The 22,211-nt window shown below is 39.7% G+C and overlaps 1 protein-coding gene across 1 annotated transcript in view; it reads right to left on the reverse strand.

Annotated features, from left to right (window-relative positions):
- LOC139462519 (lipoxygenase homology domain-containing protein 1-like) overlaps positions 1-21,785 on the reverse strand; it is a 120,394-nt gene extending 98,609 nt beyond the window's left edge. The window contains exons 1-9 of the mRNA XM_071244293.1: positions 21,598-21,785; positions 19,719-19,875; positions 7,116-7,226; positions 6,265-6,428; positions 5,026-5,160; positions 4,432-4,605; positions 2,872-3,037; positions 1,285-1,529; positions 64-199 (exon numbers count right to left, since the gene is read on the reverse strand). Of these exons, the coding sequence (XP_071100394.1) occupies positions 64-199; positions 1,285-1,529; positions 2,872-3,037; positions 4,432-4,605; positions 5,026-5,160; positions 6,265-6,428; positions 7,116-7,226; positions 19,719-19,869 (1,282 nt within the window). The 5' untranslated portion in view covers positions 19,870-19,875; positions 21,598-21,785. The remainder of the gene's footprint in view (positions 1-63; positions 200-1,284; positions 1,530-2,871; positions 3,038-4,431; positions 4,606-5,025; positions 5,161-6,264; positions 6,429-7,115; positions 7,227-19,718; positions 19,876-21,597) is intronic.
- Positions 21,786-22,211: the final 426 nt, after the last annotated feature.

A 22,211-nucleotide genomic window follows, 5' to 3' on the forward strand; every position in this document is an offset into this window, starting at 1 on the left:
GCAGGTGCCCCCATGATGCTGACAGTGGTTGAAGCATGGGTAAAATCTAGTCCTGACACTTACTTTTCCTGATGGCCATGGGGTCTCGACTGCCGATGAGGTCACGCGAGATGGAGCCATCTCCTTCATCTTTAGCCAGCCACTGACCACAGGGGAAGAAATATTTCCACTTTGGGTTGTTGAGGTCAGTCACGACTACCTGGAATAAGATGATTAATGGGTGATGACTATTTTATTTTATCTATTATAAGTTGTAACAGAATCACGAATGGTACATGGGATTTTATGCGTCCGGAGGCGTGTTGTATAAACCTAACCAGGGATGCAGAAAACCCCACATACTCCGAGTGATCCTGCTTCAACGAATTTATCTTACCAAAATGTTTGAATATAACATTGTAAAGAATTCAAACAAATTCAAAATTGACAGAAAACAACAGTTCAATTGAGCTGAGGTTAGTTTGAGCTATGCCACGTGACTTCCATTCACTGGGAAAAAGTGTGCAGCTTTTTGCTTTGAAGCAGGGTATAAGGGATTTATTCTGTCTCTCAGAAATACAGGTGCAGCCAGATTGGCTTGTGGCAGGGTATTCTAGATTAATCCCCCGCTGAGAAATATATTCCCCTCCAAGCGGGTTACACAGTATTTTATCAAGATCACGTGGACTAATGAGATCTCATCATTCTGACATGGAGGTATGATAAATGGTTTTTGTTAGTTTTATTCCACAGTCAGTACACCAGCTATGGTGATGACAGAACAAAGATTTGAGGTGACTCTTGGATCTAAACAGACAGCCTGCAGATCCTGGAATGGCCAAGGGATGCAACTCTGCACAGAACAGTGCCTTAGACAGCTGGGCAGCCTTAAACTGGCACCATCATAGCCTATTCTTACAATGAAGAAGTTTCAAACTGTTTAAAGTCACACAATCCATTTCTAATAACATCCCCATAAAAAAAATATAAGAATTGATTCTCAGGCAATAGTTTTTAAGTATATAGTGCGAGTCTTTTTTTTTCATTTTTTCAAACTAGTATGTTTCTAACAACCTGGAAAAGGGCATCCCTACATAAATGTATTCCTCCATGAGTAAAATACTGGAATATAGTATTGAACTACCCTTGGAATATTTAATGATTTTTAATTTTTGTTATTAAATGAAAATGAAAACGAAACCTGCGACGAACTTTGTGATGATGCGGGCAGTGCCTGAGAACCAAGACTATTATTTTTTTTAGCCTTATTTAAAAAAGGACTAGAGACAAAGGGGAACAACTCACCCTCTCTAGAAACCAGCCCGCCGCAAGGCCCGTGTTGTCGTGCTCCACTCTGAGTTTGGTGAGTGGACCGACACAGTTGGAGCTGACGCGGAAGGAATTGCTGCTGTTGCGTTTAAATGTTGACTTCACATTGCTCCGTAGATGGAACTTCCCGGTAGCACCAGTTTTGCCAAATAATTTCACAAATACATTAGCATCAGTACCAGCTCCTCTCTTGTCTCCCGTCACCGTGACGATCTCGTACTCTACAGGACAGAAGAGCGTTAATATACCTACAGTTACACCCAGGAGGTGATGACACATGTGGCGTGACACGGGTGAACATTAACAAACGGACAAGTCCAAATAAGCAGGGGGAGGGTGGCATGGTTTCGTTGCACAAACCCTACATGCAAAGACAAACTACCTGTCAAACATACCTGGAACACCCAAAGCATGCACGGCACCTCTTTTCACAAAAGCATATATGCACATCTCCAACAAATGTAACCAAACTGACTATTTTTCACTGATTAATTTTGATTATTTTTCTATAGTTAATACTTTCAAAATATAAATCAGTTTTGAATTTAAATCCCATTTATTCCATCACACATCTATTTGTCCACCATTTTGTGTGAAGCAAACGCAAGTGATACGAGAGGTGGAATCTGATTGGTCCATAGGGGAGGCTTAGAAGGGACATAACTTGTATATCATTTAATATGATTGTAATACTTTCAATCCAAGTTCCAGTTTATGTCAGTTGGGTTAAGTGTATGGGAGAAAGGCTTTGGTTCTAGATTCCGTGAAACCTGTTTGACTCCTGTGTTGTTCATCTTCCCGAGGCAAGAGAGTTAACTGACTATAAAAGTCCAGTTCCGCCCTTGCGGAGTTACATTTTGGTTGGACTAACGAGTCTATGCATAGTCCAATCAAAATCGCGCACCGAAATCAAAATCTGGTTCGTAAACTGTCATGCAGATTTCAGTCAATTGCAGGATTTGCAAAGCATGTGCACAGCGAACTTGTTGTCAGCAGATATTTTCCAAATCTTATCATGTTTTTAATCAAGGTGCTCACATGATTTGATGCATTTCTCTATGTAAGAGCCGTTTTATCACAATATAGATCTTGATTATCGATCAGATCGTCCTGACTGGGCGCCACCATTTTGTGTGAAGCAAACGCAAGTGATATGAGAGGTGGAATCTGATTGGTCCATAGGAGAGGCTTAGAAGGGACGTAACTGGTAATAGCCACTGGAGGCACTACAATCGAGCCCAGTAATTCCAGCCAAGTTCGGCAAGGGTGGAAACAGGACTTTTATAGTCAGTTAACTCTCTTGCCTCGGGAAGATGGTGTTGTTGGGAGGTAGGTGAAAGAGTATCTGAGGTTTCACATGTTTTTTAGCAGTCACTCATCAACTTCACAACAGCGGACACAAAACAATGGTTCGCTACCCTGGGGAAAACTGAACCTGGCCATACAGCATGAAAGGCAAACACCTCAACTGCTAGGCTACAATAACATATATGATTGAAAGGAAATGCTAAATGAGCAAGGCTTGATCAGAACAAGCTTGCAAACGTAAGAAGACAAATTCACCTGTTTTGGAGGCAATTTGTGGGAAGAGTTGTCGCGACGTCTTTCCATCTGTGTGGTAGTACGACAACCACTGGCCACAGTGGAACACCCATTGCTTCTTGTTCTTTGTGTTCAAAATTTTCACTTTCTCTAAAAACCAGCTCTGTTCCCTGCTGGTTCCGGAATGCTGGGAAGAAAAGGTTTTGTTCACATTAACATTAACAACAACATGACAGGCCACTTTTTAATTTGAAACAATTTTTTTTTTAATTGTGAAAAGAAAAATAAACAAAAAATATTCATTGGCCAATAATTTACAGCAAGAAACTCAATGACATTATTACCAAGTTAGTGGATTGCTGTGTATTCTAACTACATTATCAACTCCCTGGGGAGTATATGTTTTGATATGTTAGGCTAATAAATAAACAGTCTTGGTTCTCAGGCACCGCTCGCATCATCATAAAATTTGCTGCACGTTTATTTTTTAGTTTCCATTTAAAAAAAACATAATCCTAACTCAAAAACAATGTGATCCAATAAAACATGCAGTTACTTCCCTTTACATGTGCACTGCACATGGTCATGGCGGCAATAGGAGTTGTATGCTTGTTTATGTATGGAGGCCCTTTCCCAGGTTGATGGTACACAACTGTTTATTTGGTTACATACTAGTCTCAACATGCCAAAAAAAAAACACACCGCCTGCCCGCTCCATATTTGCCAAAGCCATCGCCTGAGAGCCAATTCTTTTTTTTAAGCCTTACATATCTAAACTTGTACATGACGCACATTGAAACAAGAAGATCTATACAACACCTATACTTTGTTGTATGAGTAGTGCTTTATATGACAGTCAGCAATATACCAATCTCATTAAAATCAGATCTTTGTTCTCGCTATCACTAAACAAAGATCTGAGGACATCCCATTAAGGGTCACGTCAGAACGACCTTTCATCCAACGAATCAGACTGACTGAGTATGGTTTTACACCGCTTTTGGCAATATTCCAGCAATTTCTCGGCGGGGGACACCAGAAATGGGCTTCATACATTGTACCCATGTCGGGAATGGAACCCGGGTCTTCAGCGTGACGAGCGAACGCTTTAACCACCAGGCTACCCGACCGCCCCTCCAACGAATCAGAGCGTCACTTACCAGACCATGAAAGTTTGAAACTAGTATCATAAAGCTCGAGAAAGCTGCCTTCTGATTGGCTAAAGTCGATTTCTTGTCAGTCATTTCATTGGTCAGTCAAACTTCATGAAAGGTCGTTCTGACGTGACCTGTAATGAGATCCCCTCAGATCTTTGTTTAGCTGTAGCGAAAACTAAGATCTGATTTTAATGAGATTGGCAATATACCAGCTGTATTAAGGCAGCCTGTCAATGATCCAGTCTGGGCCGGACAAACCAGGTGTCGATATTATGAGCAACAACTCATGCCATCTAAAACATAGGTAACTGGGAACCATTTCAACCCTGGTATCCTATGGGGATCAACAAATTAGAACTAGACTGGTGTTTTTGTTGCACCAAGTTTAGTTATATTGGGTGATTTTGACAAGACTTTTTCTTACCTCCATAACAATAGACTTGATATCTCCGATATTTGGCCCCTTGACCTTGAACATGTGGGTCGTGCCCTTGCCAAAGTTGAAGGACACTGCATTGTTGGACCTGACAGATCCTGCTTTCTTGGTCAGTCGATGTTTGGGAAACTTACCCTTCGTGCCAGTCATTTTTATATATACCTGGAAAAATGGTAACAGTCTGACATATACTTTTATCTTCATTACACTAAGAATATCCCCTGTAATCATGTAATGAAATTAATTTTAGAATCATTTTTGAGTGAGTTTGGTTTTACGCTGCTTTTAGAAATATTCCAGCGATATCACAGTGGGGGACACCAAAAATGGGCTTCACACATTGTTCGCATGCCGGGAATCGAACCCAGATCCTTGCATGACGAGCAAATGCTTTAACCAGTAGGCTACCCGACCACCCCTCAACATGATGGAAGTCATGGTCATATGGAGAAATTTCAACACAAAGGTTGTTTTTTTAGCATGAAAACATTACTTTATTATGCATTTAGACTTAGAGATGAAGTACTATATTTATATGGAAATAGAAAATGTTCACTTTGGTGAAATATAACAGCATCTCACCTTGGCATCGGTACTGGCTCCCTTCTCCATCCCCGTGGTAACAAACACCTTGTACTGGATGTCCCCCTTCTGTGGTGTGACAGAACGACGGAGACCAAGGCTGCTGCTGCTGCTGCTGCGGACCATGCTGTTCCTCTGGAACAATCATACCAAATATGGTAAAAAACGTGTTAAGCATTGCTGAGGATATCTGCAGGTCAACATTCAGAGCATGAAACTTTTTTGAAGATAGATTAAATCATCAAAACTTTAAAAATACTTTCAAATTAAAAAAGAATCAGGTAAATGTGCATTCTCTTGTGTTAAGCACTCTTATTCCAACATTCCAGGAAAAATCCCAAGATAAATGCATTAATCTTGGTCTAACTCTTCCCACACTTGCCAATTTCCCCCGTCCTTTAGTTCAGATTTGTTACTTGACCCTAAATAGATTTAGCACACTCAAAGCGACAAACAGTCATATATTTCACAATTATTTAATTTAAATGAAACACTGATTTTATCAGTGTTAATGTGGGAGGAAAGCCCGAAGTGATGCAGGTCTCAGGCGTTTACCACTTTCGTGAAACCAACGAGCACGGGTATGGTGCTGACAAACCTAGAAACATAATCAGGGCGAACCGGGATTCGAACACACAATCATAGGTTTCTGGTTGAGCGTTAAAATTAATTTGTGAAACAGTTTGAGAGGTACGATCGATCATCTTAGTGCCAAGATCAATTTGTGAAACTGTATGGGAGTTACGATCGATCGTCTTCGTGCTATGAATTTGTGAAACGGTACGCGAGTTATGATCATCTTACCACTAAGATCGATTTGTGACACGGTATGCGAGTTACGATCGATCATCTTAGTGCTAAGATCAATTTGTGACATGGAGCAATATGTATTGCACCAAAGGCAACCCATTTCATGGAGTTCTTTCAGAAGACTTGAAGGTCTGGGGTAGAATTGATCTTCAGCAACCCATGCTTACCGTAAAAGGCGACTATGCTTGTCGTAAGAGGCGACTAACAGGATCGGGTGGTCAGGGTCACTGACTTGGTTGATGCATGTCATCAATCTCAATTGCATGGATCTATGCTCATGATATTAATCACTGGATTGTCTGGTCCAGACTCAATTATTTACAGACCACCGTCATATAGCTGGAATATTGCTGAGTGCAACGTTAAACAACAAACCAACCAACCAACCAATCAGAAGACTTATTTTTTGTTCTACTTGAGTAGACGTACCTGTCTGCGGAGAGCATCAAGTTGAAGAGTCCCAAACCTCCTCTCGAAATACTCCACAAGGTGAGGGTCATTTAGGGGGGTGTAGTTGGGGAGGGGGTAGCTCTTGCCGCCATCCGGCACGGGGTACCCCAAGGAGGAGTTCATGAAGGCTTCTGTCTTCCTGGCTGAACAATGGATAAAATGTCTGGGTAGATATTGTATGTGGATGATCCATTACAGACAGCGTAACGGTAATCTTCTGGGATCATACTGGTGATCCTAGCATCAGGACTATTGTTATGGCAATACCTTAACTAAGACTTACAACAGATGCCATTACAGGTCACATCAGAACGACTTTTCACGAACTTTGACTGACCAATGAAATGACTAACAAGAAGTTAGCCAATGAGAAAGCAGTTTTCTTGCGCTATACAGTACAAGTTTCAAACTGGGGATCTTAGCATTAGGACTATTGTTATGGCAATACCTTAACTAAGATTTACAACAGATCCTATTACAGGTCACGTCAGAACGACTTTTCACAAACTTTGACTGACCAATGAAATGACTAACAAGAAGTTAGCCAATCAGAAAGCAGTTTTCTTGCGCTATACAATACAAGTTTCAAACTGGCGATCTTAGCATTAGGATTATTGTAATGGCAATACCTTAACTAAGACTTAGTTGTTTCTGCTAAGATCACTTTATGCAAATGGAACCTGATATTGTATCCAAGTTGTTTCATCCAGGAATCCCCTCAGGGAGACAAGCACGGAGTCCTGTGGACCTATTCTGCACAGGAATCTTCACAAGGAGAGTTTTTCAACCTATAAAACCTGAGATATTTTGTGCATGAGATGACTCCTCACCTGCAAAGGGGGCGAACCTCGAGACAGATGTATCGTGTGTGTATCGGCTGTAGACAGCATCTGTGTGTGTTCCACCATTCCCGTAGGTGTAGGAACTCCGCCGAACTGGGGCTGCAACACAATCCATCCTTCATTAACACAAGAAGATTTGTCCTGATACACTCTAGGTTCAGTGATACTGCAGTCACTGCAGCCATAATGCATCCAGAAGTTTTCACTTTGCTCCGCAAACTGAGAAGCTAGATATTCTGTCTGTTGCAACAACAGTCATGTCATTTATCCATCTTTGCATCACCATTTGGGGGCCTTCATTTTCAACAGATTTTAGTTTAGTTTTCAAGGCGATTATCATTGATTATAAGCTTTGTTACTTGACCCTAAATAGATTTAGCACACTCAAAGCCACAAACAGTATGTATTTTGCAAGTATTTAATATAAAGGAAACAGTGACTTCCAAATCAGAAGCTTGATTTTATCAGTGTTTCCGAACACATGTTTTAACTTCCAGCTGTGCTGACCCCCAGCACTAAAAGATACCATCCAGGCAACTTATCAACAGTCCCGATTTCACAACTCTAATTGCTGAATAGAAACACATTAAACACACACCTTTACACCTTACCCTTCTTGTTGTAAGTCTATGTTAAAGTATGGGACTTACGATCACCTTAGCATAAAAATTACTTAGCGCTAAAATCAAATTGTGAAACGGTAAGGGAGTAATGATGTGTGTAATTAGTGCTATGAATTTGTGAAATGGTATGAGTTACAATCAATCATCTTAGGACTAAGATCAATCTGTGAAATGGTACGGGGGTTACAATCAATCATCTTAGGACTAAGATCAATTTGTGAAATAGTACGGGAGTTATGATCGATCATCTTAGCGCTAAGAACAATTTGTGAAATGGTATGAGTTACAATCAATCATCTTAGGACTAAGATCAATCTGTGAAATGGTACGGGAGTTATGATCGATCATCTTAGGACTAAGATCAATCTGTGAAATGGTACGGGAGTTATGATCGATCATCTTAGTGCTAAGATCAATTTGTGAAATGGTACGGGAGGTATGATTGATAATCTTAGCGCTAAGATCAATTTGTGAAATGGTACGGGAGTTACAATCAATCATCTTAGGACTAAGATCAATTTGTGAAATAGTACGGGAGTTATGATCGATCATCTTAGAGCTAAGATCAATTTGTGAAATGGTACGGGAGTTATGATCGATCATCTTAGGACTAAGATCAATTTGTGAAATGGTACGGGAGTTATGACCGATCATCTTAGTGCTAAGATCAATTTGTGAAATGGTACGGGAGTTATGACCGATCTTCTTAGTGCTAAGATCAATTTGTGAAATGGTACGGGAGGTATGATTGATAATCTTAGAGCTAAGATCAATTTGTGAAATGGTATGAGTTACAATCAATCATCTTAGGACTAAGATCAATCTGTGAAATGGTACGGGAGTTATGATCGATCATCTTAGGACTAAGATCAATCTGTGAAATGGTACGGGAGTTATGATCGATCATCTTAGTGCTAAGATCAATTTGTGAAATGGTACGGGAGGTATGATTGATAATCTTAGCGCTAAGATCAATTTGTGAAATGGTACGGGAGTTACAATCAATCATCTTAGGACTAAGATCAATTTGTGAAATAGTACGGGAGTTATGATCGATCATCTTAGAGCTAAGATCAATTTGTGAAATGGTACGGGAGTTATGATCGATCATCTTAGGACTAAGATCAATCTGTGAAATGGTACGGGAGTTATGACCGATCATCTTAGTGCTAAGATCAATTTGTGAAATGGTACGGGAGGTATGATTGATAATCTTAGCGCTAAGATCAATTTGTGACATAGAGCCCTGTATATAATCAAGTCTGGACCAGACACACCAGTGAGTGAAACGTGACCGACCATTCATGTCATCAGGGTACGATGTCACGCAATCACATAAGTCACTAAGTCTGCCCACAAAATCCAATTTCAAGTTCTTGGGACCTATTCTAATCTGGGTCCCCTATGAGTAGAAGTTTCAACAAGAATTCTTCCTGACTGTAACTTTCTTGACCAACATTAAAAAGCGAAAACTGAGCGATTAAAACATTTCAAACAGTGGGTTGTCAGCCATTGTTAGTGCAACCTTGCTGTCAATTTCTACAGGGGCGGTCGGGTAGCCTAGTGGTTAAAGCCTTCACTCGTCACGCCCAAGACCCGGTTCGATTCCCGACATGGGTACAATGTGTGAAGTCCATTTCTGGTGTTCCCCGCCGTGATATTGCCGAAATATTGCTGAAAGCGGCGTAAAATCAAACTCACTCACTCACTCACTCACTCTATTTCTACATCAACCTGTGCAACTGATGGAAGACAATGTCGGAAGCAAGGAACTTCAAAGGATCTCTAAAATGATTTACTTACATGTTTTATTGTGTATTTTAGTTGCATAGCAACCATCCTTACTGCTGACAATCATTATTTATTTGTATCTGTTTATAGCCAATGTTGATTGATAAAAACGATGCCAGTATGGTATTCTTCAACATGTAGATGTAATAAAAAGCAGTGTTCCTGCGGTCTACAAAGCGATCCTTGTGTTGTAATGGCATGATGAGACTGCTGCATAATGTTCATTACACACGAAGGTAAATCAACACTGGCTTAAAGTAGAACAGAGAATACGGTTCAAGGTTCTCGTTCTTGTGTTCAAGGCACAACATGGTCTTGCTCCAGGCTACCTGGAGGTTCTCATCATACAATACCAGCCAACAAGAACCCTACGATCTTGTGATCAATCGTTGCTTGAAGTGCCACCATCAAGAACAATCTCCTACGGGGATCGCTGCTTTGCAAGGGCTGGTCCTCTTCTAAGTTTAGTGAACTTAACAGTTTCAAAAAACATCTGAAGACACACTTGTTCAGCAAAATACATACGGCCATACCAACTGTGCGAGCTTCAATAGCGCTTTTGAGCAGTCAGTCTGGAAACTAGCGCTATATAAGTACCAAGTTAATAATAATCAATATTTTTTTCAATTCCCTGTAAACCATAGCATCTTTAAAATGTTTTAACAAAACATCAATTAAAGAAATCAAATCTTTTTCAGAAATTTAAATGTTCTTATTTAAAGTAAATCAAATACTGGGTATGAGCCTTGACCATCTTGGAGTGCAGCAAAGGCAGTGATCGATTGGTTGTAAATTTTTTATGAAGCAGCCAATAAGAAAAGTAAAAAAAACAATCTCAGGATGATAAAATCGTTTGAAATTAGACATGTAGTTATTCCAGATCTTTGTCATTGTTTCACAGGGCCTGATAAACACTGACTGACTGAGTATGGTTTTACTCTGCTTTTGGCGATATTCCAGCAATATCACGGCAGGGGACACCAGAAATGGGCTTCACACGTTGTACCCATGTCGGGAATCGAACCCGAGTCTTTGGCGTGACAAGCAGAACATGGCAGTTCAGGGACACTGGGAGATAGCTAATATTCTCAACATCTATGTTTTTAGGTCTAACCTTTAGAATGATGTTTTAACTGTTAAGACTGCCATCATTTGATGCCTCTATAGTTGGACAATATTTAGTGTCTGAAAATGTCGCACCAAGAGAATATCAGAAATCAGTAGAGAGTTTGGTCCACCCCTGTTCCGAAATGTTTGACTCTGAATCTAATATGTTTATCCCAAATCCCGAATACTACAAAAGCACATGTCAAAATTCACTCTAAAAGTGCAGAATGTCAACCACAGACGAAAACCTACAGAACATATTCCTAGGTCATAAAAGGGTATATCCAGGTTAGAATAGGTCCTCAGCAACATGCGACATGTTGACATGTTTAGTGACTTATATGATTCCTCCTTTGATTGAAGACCCGTGAAGACCCGGGGTAGAATAGGTCTCTTGCAAACGTGCTTGCCGTAAAAGGCGACTATGCTTGATGTAAGAGGCGACTAACAGGATCAGGGGGTCAGGCTTGTTGACTTGGTTGATGCATGTCATCGTATCCCAATTGCTTGGATCGATGCTCATAATGTCAATCACTGGATTGTCTGATTATTTACAGACTGCCATCATATCACTGGAATATTGATCAGTGCAGCGTTAAACAATAAATAAACATAAAAGGTTATGATTTGAAGTTGAATCACTAAAAAAATAATTACCACACTGTGAGTCCCAAATACAACTATATTTGTGTCCCACATACCACACTGTGATTCCCCAAAACCCCAAATGAAGCAATGGCGGCAAAACGGAGGGATCTTTTGCGAACTTTGACCGATAAGAAACATCATATAGAGTCCTTATGGAAAGCAGGATTCGGGGTTGTATTTAGAGGGAGGGCATTCAGTGAGGTGCCAAGGATGCAAATACAATTGTATGAGGGATGGCTGAAAAGTTCTAAACCTAACTGTGAAAGACCCGTACCAAGTCGATGGTTTTCATTTATTTCTCCACAGTCCCCTTCCAGGTTTACACACTTTTGCCAGCGATGCAGATTCAACAGTTCCATAAGAAATATTGATGTACATAAATGTTTCCTTTCCATACAGATATATTTTTAATTTTCAGTAATTTCACTTCAAATCACACCCTTTTCTCAATGCGTTTGAGATTTGTGTTAAGTAGTTTTGGGGATTCAAGGCTGAGCAATGAGACTCAGAGTTAAAACTAGGATTCAGGGAGGAGGGTTGACACATTCACTCATCTTTCGTCTGAATCAGATAATTTGACAGGTATTGTACACATGGTCCAGTTTGTGTCAAATACTGTAAATCGTGAAATCAATGCGTCTCCAAAAGAATGTGACGCCGGCTCCTAGCCAAAAATGCGACTCAATTTGAATGTGCCCCCCCACCCCTCTCCTCAAGCATCAGTGGATATATCTACTTGTTACAAGTGCTGCTCAAAAAACAGTGATGTGGAATACATAGTTTTCTGCGTATGTCTAAGTTGGTATTTCTACTATCCAAAAAGTCTTCTTGTTGATATAAATGCAATGTTTAATAATGCGAGCAAAGACCACTCGCATTTTTCGCATTTAATTCATGCTCACGTTAATTTCAAGACTTACAGTATATGGAAATATGAACAATAAAATGCCTTCCACCTCAATTTTGTTTAAATTTGTATGAAAATTTAACAATTAATTAACAGTGGCCTCATCAGCCTATAACTATGATATCCATCATGCGCACCATCGTGAGTGGTGTTCAATTAAAAAGAATCATAACTTTTTAAAACGCCTTGTTGACAATAAGCTCATAGTTAAGGTAAGACATCCACCTGTTTCCCCCCTCATAAATATACATAATTAAAAGGATTGAGCGGTAATGCATACATATATAACTTTTGGAGGGGGATATGGGCGGAAGTCTTTCCATATTTAACTCTGTTGGTTGTATTTTTCTTCCATGAATTTAGTCGCGTTTACCAAATCATCCTAGCCAGCACTTCATTACTTAATAGGGGCAGTGGGGTAGCCTAACGGTTAAAGTGTTCGCTCATCACACCGAAGACACAGGTTCGATTCCCGACATGAGTACAACGTGTGAAACCATTTCTGGTGTCCCCCATCGTGATATTGCTGGAAAATTGTTCAAAGTGGCATAAAACCATACTCACTCACTCATTATTTAATATATGCCTCATGCAACTTGACACCCTGACCAAGGAGTCCATCAAACAATAAAATGAACTGGTCACGCCAAATGACAATAAGATTTAGTGTTTCAAGCATGACCAATGCCATTGTGTGCACCGCCCACAGCTGTTTGAGAGCTGCCTTGTGTCCGTCTCACACACCTGGACCCATGTTCAGGTGATCTGCAAGTCTTAATTATTGATCTGATCCGTCTCCAAGCTGGAAATAAATCCCCAACTAATTGCCTCGTCAGGGGACGCTGGTCATCACTGCGAGATGAGAGTTGCTCAACATGAACAGCTCTGTTGTCATGGATGCCTGGTTGTGGACTGACCGTGAGACTGGCCTCTGCTGTATGTCCTCTATTTGTGTACATACAGGTGAGGTGAGGTGAAATGGGATTTAACGTCGCGTCCAAGATTATTGCACTTATATAGTGACGTGCATGCACGTGTGTGTGTGTGTGTGTGTATGTGGCTGCTTGTACTGGTCAGGACTGATGCCGATTATAGTGCTAGCTCACTGAGATACCATGCCGCAGTTTAACATGAATACCACACAGTATACTGACTCTGAGCCGACCAGTCCTTGTTTTAGCCCCTTAATGCCGAGCGCCAGACAGGGTAACAAGTACCATCTTTTAATGTCTTATGGTATGACGCGGCCAGGGATCAAACCCCAGACCTTCCGCTCTCCGGGCGGACACTCTACCACGGAGGTGGTCTGCACATACAGACAATTAGGAATTTAGAGGAAGACAGAGTCAGTTTGGGCAGTATGACTTTTCTTTTGTTAAGACGTAATTAAGGCCGATCAACATATTTACTTCTTGAATATGCCAAGAGAGACCATTTTCACAAAATATTTCATTGTTGATTTAACATATTTGATGTAAACAATAGCAATCTTCAAATTTCAGTAAATGGTATTTCATTTTTTGAAGTTATCATAACGTCAATAAACAAAACAGCATCACGATTTTCCCCTTTTTTAATTTTTTTTAAATAAGGTGAGGTTTTTCATTAAACTTTAAAATACACTGATCTGCATTCATGAATTATTGGTTGTCTGATCTTTGCAATCAAGCAAGCATTTCCCTGATGGAGATTGTTAAAAGATGTTGTTATTTTCGTTGCCATGGAAACGCTACTAAATAAGAGACAGTGTATAGGTAGAACCTAATGTATCACCAAGACGATGTTTATAATGAGAATCAGTTTACAGCCTTTATCCAAACCTGATGTATAGGAAGCTTTCAGAGAGCTGTATTGATTCTCTTCTTCTGTAATGTTAAAACAATTTTGAAGATATACTGTTGACGTAAGGCCATACAGAATCAATTATCAGAGTTTCATCCCTGTCTGCATCACCACCAAACACCTTGCCTCTCATCATCTTGTTGTTCCCAAGTACATACGGATGAATAAAATAAGCATGTTTTTATTATTATTACATTATACATCTATATACCGCAGGTATCCAGGTACTAATATCTTCTCAAATGCAGTTTTTATTTGTTTCCCGACCAGTGGATCCGTTAGCATTCCAGTAACCATTCTCAACTTCCTGGGAAGTATACAACCCAAGCTGCCTATGGGTGTTAAAAGGCTTCTTCATCCACTTTATATACCGACTGACCGCCTCCGTGATCTAGTCGTAGAGCGTCGGCCAGGATAGCGGAAGGTCCTGGGTTCGATCCCCGACCGCGTCATACCAAGAGACGTTAAAAGATGGTACTTGTTGTTACCCTGTCTGGCGCTTGGCATTAAGAGGCTAAAACAAGGACTGGTCAGCTCGGAGTCAGTATACTCTGTCTGAGTGGGGTATTCATGTTAAAACTGTGGCATGGTATCTCAGTGAGCTAGCACTATAAATCGACATCAGTCCGGACTAGTACAAGCAGCCACACACAAACACACACACACACACGTGCATGCATGTCGCTAAATAAGTGCAATAATCTTGGACGCGACGTTAAACCCCATTTCACCTCACCTCACATATCGGGTACCCATTCCCTGCTGGGTGAACGGAGGCACATTTGAACTTGGTCACTTGCCCGGGGTGATGACACTACAGGTTTTGACACTTGTGTTTCTCTTGTGTCCCTGCTTGATGACATACACCATATGTGTAGTCCTGTTACACTCACTGACAATTCATCTACACAGATGCCCCAAACTAGTCTGTCCCACAGTCTCCAAACCATATTATTTTCCCTTCCACCTAGCCTTTCTGTAATGCAAAAGCCCTAAATGAAGCGAGTCTAGATTTCCTGTCTCGCTGGGTCTCATTTTGAATGTAAATTTATTTGTTTCTATCAAAATTAAACATTTTCAGAGACTACGTGTTATTCTAGCCCTGAACATGTAAAACAGTTTGTTAAACAATATGAATAAAAAGTAAATTATTTTTTTTACAGTTCCAGCACCCTACCCTACTCCACCCCAGAATATCAAGGGCTCAGTCCCTAAAATGTTCTCAATACTTCTTAAAACATGATAGCATATCTTGGAGTGAAAGATACATCCATAACGACAAACAGATCACTTGTCTGTGCTCATATAATTTCTTTTTGGTTTCTAAGAATAATATTCTTAAATAATTTCAAAGTTTGAATTTCTTAAAAAACAAGTACATGCTGTTTTATAGATAGTTTTCTGTACATATCGGTAACTACCAAAGGTACAACCAGCCAATCAAATCTGTAAACAAGATACATCACAATCAACATGTCCCTGTCCATATTATTTTTCTTATGACATTTTTTTCATGTCATACGATAACTAGTATGATGATCAATGACTACGTAATTTTGTTTTATTATTTTCACAAATAACACTTGTAGAGACATTTGTGTGCAACATGCAGAAATCCATGGTCCACTGACAGACCATCACGCATACGAGTGACCCCCCTCTCAGGTGGTCACTTGTACGCGAGACGGGAGAGAGTCTCGCGTACACGTTACGTCCTCTACTGATGAGTATCACTAATTCTCAGCATCATCCTATGTATTTTTTATGCCCACAAAAACCAGTAAGCCCACTTGACAAACTCGGTGACATGATTGCCACATCAGCACAAATCTGACTTCAAGAGCTTAATAACAGAGAGTATTGTTTACTTTCCTTTAAAACAAATTTATCCTCATTCATTTTGTATTTGCCGTCTGCTGCCATCAATTACTGCGGGACTTGTGTATTACACATAAATCAATGTCTTCATGGTGGAGTTGCTGCTCAAACATAATGGAGCTGACATAAGCTACCAGCTCAAAAGCATGCTTGTCAATTACTTAAATTCATCCCGGAGGGACAGGTCCTCCATTAAGTAGATTTGTTGTATGAAAACATGCCCCAGTGTTTGACATGGATCAAATTAAAAAGTCAAGTTAAAACTGTTGCTGTGTATGTTAGCTTTGTCATGATACAGTATGTCAGGATATATCTGGGGGTTCTCTTTCTATGAAAGATGATTGATATATGATATTTATTAATACAATACTGACTTATCAGTGAGTGAGGGAGTTTGGCTTTACGCCACTTTGAACATGGCGTGTCAGCTTGATGTTGGAGGTAAGTCCAAAGTGACACAGATTTTAGAGATTAATTACTTTAGAGAAAATCCTAGTGCATGAGTATAGTGCTGACGAAGCTTGAAACATAATAGGGATGGATCTGGAAACAAAATCCACAATCACAGGATTATGCCATGCCTGAGGACATATGTGTCTGATCGACACTTTTATATGAACATGAAGATTTGTTTGTTTGTTTGTTTGTTTGTTTGTTTGTTTGTTTGTTTGACCCTGAACTCAGCAATATTCCAGCTATATGATGGCGGCCTGTAAATAATCGAGTCTGGACAATACAGATATTGAGATCCTGAGCATCGATCTACACACTTGGGATCGATGACATGCATCAACCAAGTTAGTGAGCCTGACCACCCGATCCCGTTAGTCGCCTCTTATGACTAGCATAGTCGCCTTTTACGGCAAGCATGGGTTGCTGAAGACTTATTCTACCCCCGATCTTCACGGGTCGAACTTGAAGATGGTTAGACAGCATATATCCGATAGAATATCCTCCCTGTGACCTTGTGAAAAAAAACAAAGGAATCCACACTAAAAGCCAGCCACCCTGTCTCGACAGCCTTCTGCAACAGTCTATGAATTAACTTTGGCATGTATTTGCCACATCTTTATAAATATCCTGCCAGTTCAGCAATGACACCCACCACCTCATCATAACCCATCCACTGACAACCAAGGATATATTTTCTGCCACATTGATCATGTCAGCCATTTTGATGTCCCATACTTGCTGTAAATGTACTGCAATGCACTGTCACTGACGTATTTCATAACAGGCATTCTCATTGTATGATGGTATAATTCAAATCTATTCTTTGTAAGCAGGGGGCGGTCGGGTAGCCTAGTGGTTAAATTGTTCGCTTGTCATGCCGAAGACCGGGGTTCGATTCCTGACATGGGTACAATGTGTGAAGCCCATTTCTGGTGTCCCCCGCCGTATTATTGCTGGAATATTGCTAAAAGCGGCGTAAAAACAATAATCACTCACTCACTCACTTTGTAAGCATACTACAAGTGATGGTACTGATTTTGAAGGACGAGTTTGATGCTTCCAATTTTATAAAATATGAGTGGTGAATTCTACTTATCATTACCACCTAGAAGTCTTCTCCCTATAAAAGTGAGTAAGTGAGTGAGTGAGTGAGTTGGGTTTAATGCTGCTTTTAACAGCATTCCAATTACATTGCGGCATGTCAGCTTAATGTGGGAGGAAAGTCCGAAGTCATACAGGTCTCAGATGTTTACCACTTCGGTGAAACCCACAAGCACGGGTATGGTGCTGACAAACCTAGAAACATAATCGGTGCGAACCCAGGATTCAAACCCACAATCATAAGTTTCTGGCATGCCCAAGGGATGCAACTCTCAGTGAATCGCGGCACCTTAGACGACTGGGCCACCCCTGCCCCCTCACCAATACACCAAAATTGTTGAAATCTTATCATACAGCATGTGTAGGGATATATCTACTTCATGGCAATCTGGGGCAAAACAAATAACCCAATAACTTCTTTGGGGAAAATCTATTGGCCAAGAAATACATTCCTGGAACTAGTTGATATTAAAACAACATTTGTTGACATATTTGACAACAATAACAATTAATTCTGTTCTATTTGATTTTATCAGTGTTGTAGTTATATGACTTTTAAGTCATTCACACCAATCCGCACTCACACTGATGGAACGTCATGCGACAGACAGCTCACTCAGGTGCTATATGACTCGAACCGGACTTGGCGGTGTTACAAGATAAATCATTATGTTTTTGACAGTTTTTGTTGAATAAGCGCCCCGCTCTAATAAGTGCCCACAGCGATATTTGCTGATATATTGGCTAGTGAACAATCCCAATTAGCACCCCTTCCAATTGATCAATGTACACAAGACTTATTTATTCGCATATGATATGTGTGTTATATGCATCCTTAATCATGGGAAATTAAATTCTCGAAAAATATATCTGTCGTATATAAACATTTCAGGCTGTCAGCTAAAACCACAAAATTTACGATCTTTCAACTCTGTTGTTTTTCACCAAAATAATATTCTAATAAGAGCCCCCTATTTCTAATTTTGAGAGCGCCCTGGGCACTTATTATGTCGAATACGGTAATTATTCACAGGAATATAATTCCGTACCCAGTTATCTGCTGGTTTTGAGTTGGTGGAACATTGTTGTCATTCCAGTTATTGTCAAAGAGTGTATGTGCAACATCAGTCATTTGGACGTCTAGAGACTGGCTACTTTACACACTTTTCTTGACAGTGGCTGGTTTGACTTTCTCAATTGGTCACAAAATTTACGCATGCGGAAAGGTTGCACCAATATTTTTTGTTTGTTTGTTTGTTGTTTAACGTTGCTATCAGCAATGTTCCAGCTATATGATGGCGGTCTGTAAATAGTCGAGTCTGGACCAGACAATCCAGTGATTGACATCATGAGCATCGTTCCACGCAATTGGGATACAAAACCATGCATCAACCAAGTCAGCGAACCTGACCACCCAATCCCGTTAGTCGCCTCTTGCGACAAACATAGTCGCCTTTTACGGGCAAGCATGGGTTGCTAAAGACCTCTTCTACACGGATCTTCACGGGTCTACACGTAACAATGACACAAGTTGTCAAACTTCACACAAAGTTTGATGCTTCATGTTTACAGCCATAAGTCTGTGTGTGTGAAAACTGTGAAAAACATTTGTATACCAGTTTGCGAAGTTTGACTAACTGTTGGTGAGAAATTGAATCGGTCTATTCTCATCAATATTTCGGCCAACATGTGAGTGTTTTCAAACTCCATTTTGATATGTGAATGGTTGTCACACATGTTGGTCAATTACAAATACACGCGTAATCAGACACGGCGCAGACATCACGTCACTTATGTCGGCTGAACCATGCAGATCCGGGGTAAAATAGGTCTTCAGCAACCCATGCTTGCCGTAAAAGGCGACTAACAGGATCGGGATCATGTTTCTGTGCAGTTTCAAAGTATCTGCTCTTTCTCAAATAAACTATGTTTTCAATTGTTTAATATCTTATTGACCCGGGTTTGAATTGATCTTCCGCAACCCATGCTTGCCATAAAGGTGACTATGCTTGTCGTTTCAGGCGGCTAACTGAATCATGTAGTCAGACTCGCTGACTTGGTTCATGCATGTCATTGCATCCCAATTGTGTGGATCGGTGCTCATGTTATCAATCACTGGATCGTCTGGTCCAGACTCAATCATTTGCAGACAGCCTTCAAATAGCTGGAATATAGCTGAGTCTGGCGTTATACAAACAAAACAAACAAAACTTATGTCTGTTACGAAATGATGCCACTTACCTGATGTGGGCCTCCCTTGGCCATAGGGGGGACGTGGCACTTTGGCGTTGACTTGACTAGACAGGGGGGCAGTGGGAACATGGAAGCACCGCCGGACCGCCTCCGAGCTGGTGAACGGCTGTTGCATGTAGGACCCACCAGTGTAATCCATTGTATTCTGAAGGTAAACATATAAAACACTCAGTCAATCACTTACACAATATTCATTATGGAAACATTTGATTAAAATCACTCTTGTAGGAAACAGAAATGTTTGAGTGAAGATACATTATGTCAGTGTGGCTGAATAATTGTAAAGACGTACAGAAATTATGTAATCCATGCATGTCAAAAATAGAATATGGTTTTCAAAGATTGTTTACTGTGCAAATAGATGCGTTATTTTTATGATTCAGAATTATTATACATAAACAGATGGCTGGTTGGTTGAATGGATGTATGGATGGAGGGGATAGATAGATAGATGACCAACTTTACCAAATGCAGGCAGACTTTTGTCTGCATCTATCTGCTGTAACAAAATGTACAAGTTTGTTTACCATGAGATGTTTTTTAATGACACTAAGTCCAAACTAATATTGTCTCTTGTCTTAAATATCTATTTCGTCAGTAGGCAGTAGAAACAAGAACACAATCGAAATCAAGGTTACAAATTGTTAACTTTTTAGATTAATATTAAACTTTCAGCCGCAATGACTTGGTTGATTGTTATCATTGTGTCCCAATAGCACGAATTAATGCTCATGATATCAATCACTTGATTGTCTGGTCAAGACTTGACTATTTACAGACCAATGTCATATAGCTGGAATATTCCTGAGTGCGACCTTAAACAACAGACAAACAAACAAAACATTAACATCTTTGTGAAAGCCCTGTGGCCCACTTTCTATAAATTACCATTTCTATTCCAGTAAGCTGTTGCTGTTAATTAGATGTTTTAATCTGAGCAAAATTAATATTTCTTTTACAATTTCGATGATAGTTTTCTATGATATGAACACCATGTCATATCACAGCCATTTTGTATTTGTGGGTAGAGTGTCTTGTGAACAAAATCAATAGAAACTTAACATGTATTTGTTTGAAATATTTTTATTATATGTAACAATTTGCCAAAGAATTCCAAAGACAAAAATCATGATTACTTCTTTAAAATTAGTTGTAATTATAATTATATATATCCATTCTGTTTCGTTTTATGAGAATCCCTTCCCGCTGTAACAGGAACATCGGTACGAGACTTAAACTATAATACATGACAGCAAAGAGTACTGTTTTTGTCACCTTAATACTAAAAATTGACATGTTAATAACTTGCGGTTGAACATGAAAAGTGCAAACTGATACCAGAAATGGTTACTGGAACTGTATTGATGGATAGAATGCAATAAATGAAGTGAGATAAATTTGCTCAGAACAGGTAGGAACACAACAAATAACCAATTAGTTTCATAATATTTAACAGTGTCGCCAAACATGCTATTGTGCTGACAAATGGTATTTTTATGATAATTCAAACGATTATTCAAAAATGCTTATTCAGAATATGAGAATAGGAATGTCTCGTAGACATAATTAATCGCAGAGCCTGGTAACAGCCGACACTGATAAACAAACACAAACAGATGAAACAATGTCTATGGGCTGAAAAAGTGAAAACTAACGACACATACCATAAAAAATCAATAAATAAACACTATTCTCAATGGTTCAGAGCACCCGGCATGTGTCATACAGTAATAATTAAACTTTAGGCGACAATTACACGTTTCAGAGAAGTCCCACTTCTGATAATAGAGTTATATTTAGTAAAACATTCACCACACATCGCAACAATTACGGCGTTTCCATGGTAAACAGTGGCTGAACGACTTACCTGGATTTAGGTCACCAGTTAGCGACACTCCGGTGACAATCTTGGACAGGTAGTGGCTTGAATGACTTCGAAGCGCGTTAACAGACTTTTTCTTATTTTCTTACATGTTTACATCGTGTTCATCTTGAATAAGTATCCACGTATCCCCTTATCTTACGGTAGACCTTCCTACACGTGCAGTGGTCTAAATTTACTATTGTTTGTATGGTTGCCATAAGACCTAGTCCGCATGCGTACTCGGATTTGCTTAATTCCCGGACAGGCCCGGGTCGCTGTGGCTATTTCTGGATGATGAGTAAGATTAGTAAACTGCTTACCTCGTCATTTTTAGATGTAAAGAATCCTAAACCATTTAAATTTTTCATGAATCAAAACTTATAGACTTGTCTAAAGTAATTGGTGTTATGGTCGCTTACTTCTATCCATAATTAATATAAATTATAAGCGTTTAAATTATTCAATTTTCTACGACTTCCGTGCAGCGATTTATGAGAATACGAAATTCCCATTGGTATCGAATGGAGATGCTTGTGGTAATTTGCACTACTGACAGATTTTAATCTGGTTATTAAATAACACTTTGTAATATGTTTTATTGAGATCTTGCAATGAAT

The sequence above is a fragment of the Haliotis cracherodii genome, unplaced genomic scaffold, assembly GCF_022045235.1.
Source record: "Haliotis cracherodii isolate W230 unplaced genomic scaffold, xgHalCrac1.p SCAF_15, whole genome shotgun sequence".
NCBI classification, from domain to species: Eukaryota; Metazoa; Mollusca; class Gastropoda; order Lepetellida; family Haliotidae; genus Haliotis; species Haliotis cracherodii.